This window comes from Neodiprion fabricii, chromosome 5 (genome assembly GCF_021155785.1).
Source record: "Neodiprion fabricii isolate iyNeoFabr1 chromosome 5, iyNeoFabr1.1, whole genome shotgun sequence".
NCBI lineage: Eukaryota > Metazoa > Arthropoda > Insecta > Hymenoptera > Diprionidae > Neodiprion > Neodiprion fabricii.
In genome coordinates this window covers 12345639-12358584 of record NC_060243.1, presented here as the reverse complement: position 1 = coordinate 12358584, position 12946 = coordinate 12345639, and the positions used below count along the sequence as shown (strand labels likewise).

The 12946-nt window shown below is 51.7% G+C and overlaps 1 protein-coding gene across 1 annotated transcript; it reads right to left on the bottom strand.

Annotated features, from left to right (window-relative positions):
• Positions 1 to 3987: 3987 nt before the first annotated feature.
• LOC124183711 lies at positions 3988 to 9567 on the bottom strand. Its single transcript, XM_046572559.1, has 4 exons — positions 9288 to 9567; positions 6630 to 8990; positions 4971 to 6556; positions 3988 to 4884 (listed from the first exon to the last, which is right to left on the bottom strand). The coding sequence occupies exons 1-4, from the start codon at positions 9565 to 9567 to the stop codon at positions 3988 to 3990; spliced, it is 5124 nt and encodes a 1707-aa protein (XP_046428515.1).
• Positions 9568 to 12946: the final 3379 nt, after the last annotated feature.

The following is a 12946-nucleotide window of genomic DNA, read 5'->3' as shown; positions in this document are numbered from 1 at the left end:
CGCCAGACATGGTAGCGTCGAATTTTCAAACAATAATACGAATCAAGAAAACAATACGACGCCATACAGAAAATAACTAGAGAACCCGTTGTTTGGCTGGCTAGGCTCAGGTACTCACACAAACTGGTAAATTGGCGGTATTCAAGGCAGCTAACGATAATTAAAGAATTTAAGAAAATAAAGAATAACCACAAGTCAGGGAAAAAGAACAGGTCAATAAGTCATATATTGTCAAGTAGTTTACAGGTTTACGACAGGCAAATCATATGGCATCGATAGCAGTAGTTTACAAAACAGGCAATAGTTGTTCACAGAAATTTCGGTAGAATAGAATTAAACGATAGCTTTGAAACGAAAGACGAGAGTTAACAGTGAAAAATGAGCGTAGGTCGGGAGAAGCGATATAATGCAAGAATTTACTTAAAACTACATGTCACTGGGTGACGTGATCTTACCCAAGTTGCAAATGACGCTATGCGAATTATTATTCGGTTAGTTAAAAACGAGAGTGAGAACTTTATTGCAATCGGTAGAAAACACAATAACGATAGCTCGGGAGGTAATAACGGGAGAATAGGACGAATTCACCATAGATTCTAACCAGTGCGAACGATTGACATTCATTAATAATTTACAAAAAATCGGTAGAGTAAACGATAGACTAGATTTAACGGTCAAGTACGAGAGATAATTTTCGGGAGGGTTATTCATTAATGATAGAATCAATAATCTACAATATTTAGGGACCCGAAGAATTAAATAAAGAAATCTTAAAACGTAACTTTCGAGAGAATAAAAAATTATGAGAGAGTGAGAAATTCGGAGAATTCGCAAAATAAAAAAATACACTAAATACACCTCAGTACAAAAAGAATCAAGAATTCTACGCAAAACTCATATTAAAAAGGGAATATGATACTGCGAAAAGACACAGAGAAAAGAATAACACGCAAAAATAATATAAGATTGCCAATAGCAATAGAAAAAGGTGCGGTAGTATTTAAAGGCTAATTCTACGCTCGATTATACTCCAAGGAACTCGATATACGATACAATAGGCAGGATATGTATAAAAATATAATAAGTAATTCCAGAAATAAAATACAAGACACACTAGTATTGAAAAAAATTATGAAACCGAGGTGGAAGCCAATAGGGCTCAAAATCAGTGCTGGGCAAAATTGTAATAAAAAATTAACAATTACAAATCACTAAGGATAATTTTTAATGACATCGAATTCCATTGAAATTATTTTCAGTAATAATAATTGAATCGGAGTTCGGTGAAATTACTTTTGATAATTGTAATTGACTCAGAGTCCATCGAAATTATTTCCAGTAATTGTAATTGAATTGGATTTCATTAAAATTACATTGAGTAATTTGAATTTAATCAAAGTTTATTAAAATTACTTTCAGTGATTGGAATTTGATCAGAAATCATTTCAATTATCCTCAGTGATTGTAATTAAATCAGACATTATTAAAATTCTTTTGAGTAATTGTAAACCACACGATGTGGTCCAATTGAATTTTTTTCTCTAACGTTATTCCTGTGAAATAATAACAAATAGACAAATAAATTTACTCCGTTTTTGGAGTATTCAAATGGTGTGATCGGAACGAGTCTTTTACAGTCAATATGTGAATGGGCTATGGTTACCAAAGTTTTTTGGGTAGCTGATCGAGGATTTCACATTGTTTTGAAAAATTAATTTGTTCGAATAATTTGCTTGACCAGTCAATGTGAATATGTAAGCTCCATGAAGTTCCCGATGTTTTCGGAATTTGAAATTATGTTGAGAATTCGACATTACGTTTCCAAAGGTAATTTGTTTAAATAAATTATGAAAAAAAATTGAAATTTGAAAAAAAAAACAATCATTTCCATTAATTGTAATGGATAACAGAAAAATTACAATTGTTCCAAGTAATTGTAATTATTAGCAAAAAAAATTACAATTTTTTCAAGTAATTTTAATTGACAACAAAAAAATTACAATTATTTCGAGTAATTGTAGTTGATAATCATAAAATTACAATTGTTTATACTAACTGTAATTGGTAAATCAAAATTTATAATTATTTCCCGCAATTGTAATTAGTTACTAAATATTACAGTTATTCACAGTAATTGTAATTTACGGGTAATGAAATGACGAAAGTAATTTCTGCTGCCCAATTCTGCTCAAAATACGATAGAAACTACAGAAGCAGACTAATAGAAATTCATAAATAATCAGAAAATTCATAAATACAAAAGAATTCATTATTCGGCAGTTACGAGGCCACTCAGACACGGAAATTATTAATTACTGAAATCATGCAGTCACACGGCGGCTTACCGCAACTCTAAGCCGTGGACCATGATTCACACAAAATCGGCATCATACGATGCAACCACGAAACGATAAATACAATAAGAAAGAAAATGGAATTCATGAGCAACTTCGTAACGATACAATACAAAGCCAGAAGCCTTAATGGACGATTTCAGGCACAGAATACTGAATTTATTTCAAAATAGACTAAAAGGAAATAGCGAGAGAAAATAAGGAGGGAAGGTAATTTAACGGAAAGGATGAAGCTAAAGGTATTACAACGGTAGAGGGTGGTGAATAAACGATAGATAACGATAGCGGTACAATAAACGGTAGAATAATAGCGATAAGGTAAAGAAGGAAGTATCGGTTAGCTTAAATCGGGAGAATACGGAAAATCGTAGCTGCCGTCTTTTTTTTTTTTTTTTTTTTTTTTACGATGGGAAAATGCCTTATGCACACCCTGCGTTTCACGCAAGAAACGCAGGGCAGTGTGGGACCCGCCCCCACTAAAAACCCACCGGCCACCCTGGTACGGGATGGGAGACTCCCCGGAACCACCGAAGCATAACTTCGGGGGGTCTCCCGGCACCTCAGCGCCTATGCGCTCGCTCCTAGCTTGGGAGTTGCGTCTCCCCTCCCTCCCAATCCGCTCGGTTCACGATGCTTGGCTCACGTCATGCCTCGGGACCAGCTCCGGTTTCTCACTGTTGGCTGACGCTCCATCGCTGGAGCCGCTCAGCGTGCGGACGCTGCCTCCCTGCGCCAGCGGCTTGGTTTTTACCCCCCTCCGTTGGCCGCCCATCCCCTCGGGCGCCGGGGAGCAGAAGCACCAGCAAAGCCGTCCTTCTCCGCCCCCATATTGGCAGGAACCACGGGGGGGGGGGGACGGGGGCGGAAGTAGAGGGGAAAGGGGAAGGAGGCGGAGCACGGGCGCCCGTGACGATACTTCTAACCTGTCACCTGCTATCCTATCGTCAACGACGCCACGAGCGCCCCCGCCCGCCTCCACCCCCGCAACCGCCGAGATCGGCACCCCCGCCCCGCACACACCACAGCCTTACCGCAGAGGGCGGAGGGGAGGCTTGCCGGCACCCGGCCCCGCCAGCCCTTCCGGGCCCCTACCCATAGTTACCGGGACCTGCTTGCGCCACCCCTCATCCTGTTTCCCATTTCGGAGATGCGCAACTCCTTTATCCCCCCGAGCCCGTGTCGCTGGAAACTCTTTCCGCCGCGCGCGCTAGGCCCCGCTGGCGCATACACTCAGCTTGCTCCTTTTCCCTCATGATGGCGCTCGCGAACCTCGAGACCGCTGCCCACCCTTCCCTGCTCCTCGTCCTGACTTTAACCAACGCCGGTAGCGTCAGGTCCGCCCCTGTGACTCCGCGTAGTTGTTCGCGCTTCGTCTCCCAGGCCGGTCACGCCTCCACCGTGTGTTCCGCTGTATCCACGGCCCCCCCGCATTGCTTACATACCGGGTCCGCGGCTCTGCCTATCCTGTGTAGGTAGCTCTCGAAGCACCCGTGGCCCGTCGCGATTTGGGTTAGGTGGAAAGTTACCCCCCCGTGTTCCGCGCTAAGCCACTCCTCCCAATTCGCCAGTATGGCCCCTCTGAGGCGCCCGCTGGGGAGGTTGGGCCTGCTCAGGTCCGCCTTCCATTCCCTAGCTACGGCTGCCCGTTCCAACGCCGCCAGGGCGCGTTTGCCTGCTGCATTGATCCCTCCCGCGCTTGTTGTTCCCGGACGCTTTGGAACGTACGAGCTCGCGCCCTCGCTACCAGGTCCAGCGGCGGTGATCGCGTCAGCATGGATGCTGCTACCAGAGATACGGTACGGTACGCCGATGCGACCCTTATCTGTACCGTACGTTGCATTCTTTGTAGCCGTCGCTTAACGGCGCGGTCAGACGTCGCGTCGCTCCACGCTGGAGCTCCGTAGAGGATGATCGCGTATATCACCTCCGCGTACAGCCTCCTCCTCTGTTCTGTGGGTCCCCGCAGGTTTGGCATCAGCCTGAATAACGCACGCATCGATTTCGCCACCTTGCTCTCCACTCGCGCGAAGTGCTCACGAAAGTTGAGCCGGGCGTCTAGCGTAATTCCCAGGTACTGCATGTAGCTACTTATCCCAACTGCCTCCCCCCCTACCCTGAGGCATGGGCTCTGCGTTGCCCAGTGTCGCCATTCCCGGCCCTTGGTAAACGCAACCACCTGGGTTTTGGTGGCCGACACCGTCAGCCCCAGGCGGTTAATCCGCCTCACGACCGTCGCCACCTGGACCTCAGCTAAGACGATCGCGGTAGCCATGTCCCCCGCCGAGCTGAGAACTAGCGTATCGTCCGCGTAGCATAGAACGTCGCACCCCTCTTCCCTGTGTACCCGAAGGACCCCGTCGAAGCAGAGGTTCCACAGGAGTGGGCCCAATACCGACCCCTGCGGGACCCCTGCGCGCACGGGATAGTATCCCGTTGTTCCCGATCGCTCAGGTACGACCCCGTCACCCTTCGGAGGTACCTCGGCACCTCTCTGTCCTTTAGGGCCGTCAGTATGGCCCCCCACGGCACGCTATTAAAGGCATTAGCTACGTCTAGGGAGACCGCGATGGCCACCCCCCCCTCCCTTGACCACGCGCCCTCTACAAATCCGCGCACCCTCAGCAGCGCGTCGCACGTTGCCCTGCCCTCCAGGAAGCCGTACTGACCCTCTGCGAGATCCGCCGCAGGGTTTTCTGCCATCCACCCTTTCAGCCGCTCGACTACCACTCGCTCGAAGCCCTTGCTGATTTCGCTCAGCAGACATATGGGCCTGACCTTTGGCAGCGGGTCCCCCGCCATGCTCCCCCCTTTGGGGATAAGCACCAGTCGTGCCGTCTTCCACTCCTGGGGAACCTCCCCCTCCTGTAGGCACTTGGAGTAGCACTGGGCTAGGAGGGCCACCATGTCGTCTGGGACGATAGCCCAGATCTTCCCCTTCACCCCGTCCAGTCCCGGTGCCGTGTTCCTTTGCCCCCCCTTTTTGAGGGCCGTGCGGACCTCTTCCGGGCTCACTGCCCACTCGTCTCGCCATCCCTCTTCTCCGCGTGCCTCTGCCTCCTCCTCCCGTTGGTCTTCGCCGCGCGAAGCCCGGTGCGGGAATAGAGAGGACAGCAGCCGCTCGGTGATGGCCGGGTCCAGGGTCTCCGTCAATCCTGGGGAGGACCCCCGCAGCCTGTTAAACACCATTCTGTACGGCAGTCCCCAGGGGTCCGTCTCCACTGCACTGATCAGGTCCTGCCAGGCCCGAGCCTTGGCTGCCTTGATCCCTTCTCGCAGTTTGCGTTTGGCTTCCTTGTATTCCGCCTCCCACAGCGAGCCCGCCCGCAGGGTGTGGTCACGCCTTGTCATCCGTCTCATAGTTCGGATGCAGGCCCTGCGCAGCTCGGCTACTTCGTCGGTCCACCAGTGCACGGATTTCCTGTGCGGAGGTGGGCAGGACCTGGGCGCCGCCGCGTTGCAGGCTTCTATCATCGCCTGCCCGATCCACCTGGCAAGCCCATTTGCCGTCATCCGGTCCGGTCCAGTCGGTCCCCACGCTAGCTGTAGCGCTAAGGACTCGTGGAACCTCTCCTCCTTGAACTTGTTTAGGTTCCAACGGCGGCCAGTCGTTCCTCTGTTCGGCGGGGGTTCACCGGCCTGAGGACGGTCCACCACCTCGAAGGCGATGTACCGGTGGTCCAAGAGGTTCTCGATCCCCGTGAGAACCCTCCATCCCCTTACCCTTACGGCTAGGCCCGGTGTGGCCCAGGTGGTGTCCACGACTGAACACCCCTGGGGTCTGACGCAGGTCGCCGTTGCGCCGGTATTGAGTAGGCAGAGCCCGAGGGATGCTGCCCAGCTCTCCAAGATCTCTCCTCTACGGTTCGCGCCTGTGGGGTCCCACGCTGGTGAGCGGGCATTGAAGTCCCCGCCCACTATTACCCCCTGGTTGCGGTCTGCTGATCGGACGGCCTCCCCTAGGTCATCGAGGCGTGCGGTGAAATCCTCCAAGGTGATGTTTGGGGAGATATATACGGAGATGACCGTTATCTGACGGCAGATAACGGAAACGTATCCCTCTCCTCTGCTACCTAGCCGGCAACCTTGCCGAAAGTCCCCTGGCCCCCAGGTTACTGCTGCCCGTCCCTCCCTGCTGCTGACCCAGCGCGGCGAGTCCGAGGCGGTGGGTGGCGCCGAGATGATACACACGTCCGTCCCCGTCTCTGCCGTGTGTTGTGCCAGCAGGTCCCGGGCCCGCCAACTACGGTTGAGGTTTCACTGCAACACTCGCAGTACTTGGGGCAGCCTGGCCATTTCGGTTCGTCACCGCTGCGGGCCTCCGACCCCGCTCCTCTACTGCCGGACATTGTCCGGAACCCATTCTATGCGCGCTGTTGCCGCCCCTCTCTGCGCAGATGGCGCATCTGGGAGCCGCCGTGCACGTTCGCGCCTGGTGCCCTTCGCCGCCGCACCTGTAGCACGCTGCCCCGCGTGCTTTGGGTGCCTTGCAGGTCGCCCCAATGTGACCGAATTCCCAGCAACGAAAGCATTGCCGCGGTCGGGCCTCGAGGAGGTTGACTCGCACCGTCGTCCATCCTACCGGTATCTTCCCCTTTGCGGCTATTTTCGTGGCCGCTCCCAGCGGGCACTGGACCCACGCGCTCCGCAGGCCGTTGGTCATCTCCCGCAGGGGTCCGACCTTTACCGCCTCGATTCCGCACCCTCCTGTTGCAGCCATTATGGCGGCAAGCTCTTCCGCTGTTACGGAGTCGTCCATGCCCAGGACTCGGATTTCTCCCTTGGTGGTGGGGCGCGAGATTCGAACCGCGTCCCCGTATTCGGCCCTCGTCATCTCGCCGAGGTGTGCCGCCAGTACGTCGGCTTTTTGCGCTCCATCTGAGCCGGCTACTTCGATCAGTACTCCCCCGTTGGCAGAGCGCCGGATCTTGGTCGCTGGCATTTCCAGCTCCGTGAGGGAGATCTTCTCTCTCGCCCTGCGCAATATTTCCCCGTAGTTAACATAAACCCCGGTCCCCTTGATCGCCACGGCGGCTGATCTCGGGGGCCTCCGACTCGCGTTCTTCTTAGCCACGGTCACCTGTGCGTTAGCGCTCCCTTCGTGTTGCCGTCCGCCGGTAGGCCTGGCGGCGGTTTGCCGGGCCGCGGCGGGAGCCCCTGCTGGCGGCTCTGCTCTGGCGGCCTCACCCTGATCCCTCCTTGGGTTCCGCCTACCGTTACCAACGGTTGTCCACCCGTCTTCGCCGCCCACCCTTGGTGTGTCGGTTGCACCTCCGCGGGTCTCGATTATCCCGCTTGTTGTTGCGGGGGGTTCGGGTTCAACCGGTGTTTGCGACGCCCTCCCTCTGTCCATGTCCCCCAGGAGCTGGATCTGTCGCGACATCTTCCTTAGTTCCTTCCAGACTTCACCGATGGAGGTCAGCTGCCGCTCAAGGGCTGTCTCCCTTTCTCTAAGGCTGGCCGGGAGTAGCCCAAGCTCGGCCTCCGTTAGTCGTAGCCCCGAATCCGGAGCGCTACCGGGCGTCGGCGTTTCCGCTGCTGGGTCAAGGCCTTCGTGCCTGCTTTTAGCAGCCCTTACGTTGAGTGGGGTGAGCGCTCGGCCCTGTCCCATTCTGTCCGATCGTGAGGTGGCCCTCGCCCCTCCTCCTGCTCCCCCGTCTCTGGTCACGCGGGCGTAGGTCGTCACGCTACGGTCGACCGCCTGCTCCTTGGCTCTCTCTAATTCCCGCTTTACCTCCGCGAGTTCCCGCTGCGCTTCCTCCTTCTCCCTTTCAGCCTTGCGGAGCTGGGCTGAGAGCTCCGTGTTTCGCGCCCTCAGCGGTGCAGGGTCGTAGGCCGATACTGCCTTCCCTGTAAGGGTTAGCAGTGCCTCCTTCGCCCAGCTTAGCCGCTTCTTTATGTCGCCACTCAGCCTTCCCGAAATGGACCGACACTTGGGCCGGATGGCATCCGTCTCCTCCAGCCATTCCCGTATCTGAGCCCCTAGGTCCGCCGCAGACATGACCCGGTATTCTGGTGGGCCTACTCCCTCTGGGGAGCTCTCCAGCGAACTCGCGGCCGTTCTCCTCTGCGGTTTGGGTTGCCGCGACGTTGTCGGTGCTGGCGGGGCGGGCCCCGTCGCCGGCCTCATGCTCGGACCTGGTTCGTCCCGCTCCGATCCCTCATTCGCCATCCCCCCGGGCCCCTCGCTGGGCTTTGCATTGGGTGTGGCCTTGCGCCTCTTTTTGCCCTTGGGGCGCAGGCCCCTCCGCACCCTTCCCTCTTCCTCCTGTTCCGAGGAGGCCCCCTCGCCTAGCTCATCCTCTGTTGTGGAGAGTTCTGATTGCCGGGGAGGCCCCTCCCGCTGTGCACACCCTGCCTTTTCCCCAAGCTGCCTTGGTTGAAACAGCTCTTCCTCAGAGCCCGGGCGTCCGTCCGGTGGTGTCAGCTCCTCTCGTTTCCGCTTGTTCCTTTGCGGAAGCGGTGTGGCGTCCGATGCCGTGAAGAGCGGTTCCTCTCCACCTCCTGGTTCCGGTGTATCGTTGCCGCGGTGAATGCTCGGGCCCTCCCCGCTCATCGGCCTTCTCGGTGCGTTGTCTCGTGCCCCCGCGCTCTCGTCCTCCTGTCCTGCGTCCCCTATCCTTTGTTTGTTTACTTTTGCTGGGTGAAAGAAAGAATCCATATTTAATTGTTGAGATCTTACGACGGTTCGGCCATCATAGCAGCCACACCGCGGTGTGGCGTCTGTCCCCGCCGGAAAGTACCTACCCCCCCTCGCACGGAAGCCGCTATCGACTTGTCGGGTGGTCTGCCCTATCCGCGTGAACCCCCCATCCCTACATCTTTAACGTCGCCAGGCCGGGTATTCCCCTGTCAATCCGAAACAGGGTAGGCCCCGACCCAGTAAGACGTTGCCGGATTTGACCTACCGGACGTCGGGTATGAGGAAATACTGACCAGGTAATCCTCCACACATGCGCCCGGGATCCGAGGTTTGACTCCCAGATTGGCTCCAGTCAGCTGCGAGGAGCGGTTCTCCCACTTTGGACATGTGGTTTCCTGTGACCTTCGCCAGGGAACCGAAGTTCCGTGGGCTAACGTTTACCCGTAGTACGCCACAGAGGCCCGGTAAAGGTACTGACTTCACCCGCAGCCCCGGTCGGTCGGCAACTACTCCTTCCTTGGCTAGTCTCTGAGAAATCGCCCCAGGGGCCCCAACCGCATCCCATGTACGCATCGCCCATTCAAACAATCATTCATACACCCAGCCCCAAGGGGCTGGGCCGACTGTTCTTAGTGGACGCTCGTCTAGAATCACTTCCGCCACGGGGTTTTGAAGCCCCGGGGCGTCGGGTCGTCAAGATTCATCGCGGCCATCAAGCCCCTACACCACGACAAGGTGACAGCCGACGTAGAGGAGCTGCCGTCTAGCGAGTCAAGCGTAGAATAGACAGAGGTCAGAGTTCGGTTCGCCGATCTCGCCGCTGTCGTGAGGTAATTCTTCATCCCTTTGATTGGTTGGTTGACCCCCACCGCAAATAGGCCATCCCCCTGTGGCGAATATCGATTACGGCGTGGTCATGCGTTGTGGAAGATTACCGCTAGATATGGCGTAATGCGCGGCTCGTGATTACGTCGTTGACATTGTCACAGTTTGAATAAGCCGCCAAAGCAGTTACTACGGGACTCAGTGATAGGTAGGTCCGTAGGGGGGTGCCTTGACCTGAGCGATTATCTAATGTGTGATCAATCAATCGAGAAGTGTACGGTATCGACGACGAATGAGCGGTCGATGGTTGTTAGGGTGCATGCTCGGAGAGAAGTCATGACGAGCGCCTTGAGGGAATAGACAAAGTAAAGTAAAGCGCGTACGGACTGTATTTACGATAACGAAGAATTGACAGCGACCCATCTTTTGCGGATTACCGATAGAAGAGAAAGAACCTGGGTGTGACGGACGAGGGGGGTCCAATTGGCCAGAGCACGGAAATGGCGAGTACGACTTCGGAAGCTGGAATTTGAAGCAGAGATGAGTAGGGGGATCTCCAACGCTCGGCTTTTCGTAATACCAGCTAGATTGGAGCGTCGACGTGACACCTAGGCGGTCACGCACCGAAGGTGGCCCATTTCAGACCTGACACCTAGGCGGCCCATTTCCGACCTGACACCTAGGCGGCCATGCACCGAAGCTGGCCCACAATCGTGTATACAGGGTGTCCCTAAATTGCCTCCCACGGACTAGCCAGCATGATACCTCGTTGAAATCCAACCGAGAATTTCTTTTCCGGAAACTCGTCCGACGCATAGTTTTTGAATTATGAGCGATATCGTTAGGCCAATCAGAGTGCACCATTTCATCTGGATTTGCCGCCACGGAAATTGCTGTTTTGTTCGTCTGGGTGAATTATTATTATTCGTTTACGAATTAAATATCGGCACCTCCCCTCTCTCGCTGCTGTACCCCTTATGCTTGAGGATGCGCTTCTGTTTACACACACAAGTGTGCGCCCATGGATGTGCGGCCGGCAGCGTGTGCCGCGGCAACAATACCGAGGTCAGCGCCCGAAAAGGGGTACAGCAGTGAGAGAGGGGAGGTGCCGATATTTAATTCGTAAACGAATAATGATAATTCACCCAGACGAACAAAACAGCAATTTCCGTGGCGGCAAATCCAGATGAAATGGTGCACTCTGATTGGCCTAACGCTATCGCTTATAATTCAAAAACTATGCGTCGGACGAGCTTCCGGAAAAGAAATTCTCGGTTAGATTTCAACGAGGTATCATGCTGGCTAGTCCGTGGGAGGCAATTTAGGGACACCCTGTATATAGATATACTCGGTCGCTCGAGCAAGTGGTTGCCAATCGCATCCTTGTCCCCGCTCGCACAGATGTTTCCAGGAATGCAAGAATTGGGATTTTTCTTGTTTCAATTACGAATGTCAGTGAATAAAAGTATCTCCAGATTTGATAAATTTTGGATTCAATCAGCGGACGCTGAACCAGAATAATTAACCATTCCCAGCCCGAATACTTGTTTTTTTTTATTAATAAATATTATTTTTTTATTGATGTGAAAATATGTGACGCCTGGTGTTCTCGAATATTTGTACACGCAGTCTATGTAAAAATATACGAAGCCAGCTCGATAATATTTATGCAAAATGTGCAATGGGCAAGTGGTTGGGGGAAATTACTTTTTTCTCGAACTGAATCTTCCAAAGAATCATCAGCGAATTCCAAGTAAGCTCCGTAATCATATCGAGCAAACGCGCGTATACGGACGTAGCTGTAGCGCAGCTGAGTGGATCCCACATGAGGATGGAGTATTGCGGAACAAGGGTTCGATCCCGGGTCGCTTTTTATTTTTTTAATTTGTTTTTCATTTTTTTTTTTCTTTTAGAAGAGAACAAATAATTGAAACAATAAAATATCGAGAGTGAATCGATTTGTTCCCCGTTTTTGGCGCCTCTTTTTTTTACTTAATCCTCGCCCCTTTTTTATTACGGGTAACTCAGAAGAGAGAAAATAAATGAAAGTGAGAGTGGACCGACTTTTTTTTTCTTACGTTTTTTTTTATTTCATATTTTTACTTAATTCCGCTTTCTTTTTTGTGTTTTTGATAACCGAGAAGAGAAAAAAAGAATGAAAAAAAAAACAATTCCGAGAGTGTGTAGATTTTTTTCCATTTTTTTTTTCCGTTTCGTTATTTGATAACCCGGATGAGAAAAATTTCAGCTATCTCTCTCGCAATCATGTGTCGGCTGATCAATCCTCGCGTGCTCTTAGAAGACAATATATATATATATATGTAAGGTAGACGCATTGCACTCCCTCAATCTCTTAATTCAAAATCTCCCGCACGAAGTGCGGGTAGATAAAACAGGCATCTGATTGTGCGACAGAGAGGCATTACGTAAGGAGAGACACGTGGGGAGAAAAGTTGGTCGAAGAAGAGCTCTATAAAATGACATAACAACAGAAGTGAAATAAAGAATGAACAGCGTGGAAAATAAACATTGAATGTTGTTTCTTTGTTTTACAGGTAATAGTTAAAAGCTAGAACATAAGATATTGTTGATTATCAAGTTTGTAAGATTGTAGAGAAAACGTGATTAAAGAAAAACTTTGTTTTACAGAGAAACCATCCGTTTATTTACTCGCCATTAATTCCTAATTCGAGAAGAACATATTATATATATATATGTATATTGAAACGATTCGAGTTTGCACGCTTTCGCCAATGAGACGTACAGTTTATTCGCGGGCTTTGTTTCGCCCAAAACTACACACGCTATGTGTCATATTTAGCGCATACTCGAATGATATATTTGTTTTGAGAGTTTCCTGTCTCTGGGATAGAGCTGCAGGATTCGGTCTCTGGACACGGAAGGAAGGTGGAGAAGGATGCTTGTCAATTGTCTGATTGACTCCGGGAACAGCCCGAATAGTTTGACCACTCCAACTTGGTTTTTCGAGATAGCCTCAGAATTTGTTTTCTCACCCTCATGTGCACAGGCACGAGTGGAATAGACCCATCCTCATAGGCCGTGTAAACGGTTGAGGGTCAAACTTGAGCTGTGAGTGTGAAGCACGCACAGATAGATCGCTCTGAGC

Bases quoted from the DNA above. Each gene is read 5' to 3' on its own strand.
- LOC124183711 (XM_046572559.1), bottom strand. From the start codon at position 9,567: ATGCGTACATGGGATGCGGTTGGGGCCCCTGGGGCGATTTCTCAGAGA. The intron at 8,991-9,287 runs GTCAGTATTTCC...TCTTTCACCCAG, and splicing joins CATGTGTGGAGGATTACCTG to CAAAAGTAAACAAACAAAGG. The intron at 4,885-4,970 runs GTGCGCGGATTT...TGCCTTTAATAG, and splicing joins CGTGCGACGCGCTGCTGAGG to CGTGCCGTGGGGGGCCATAC.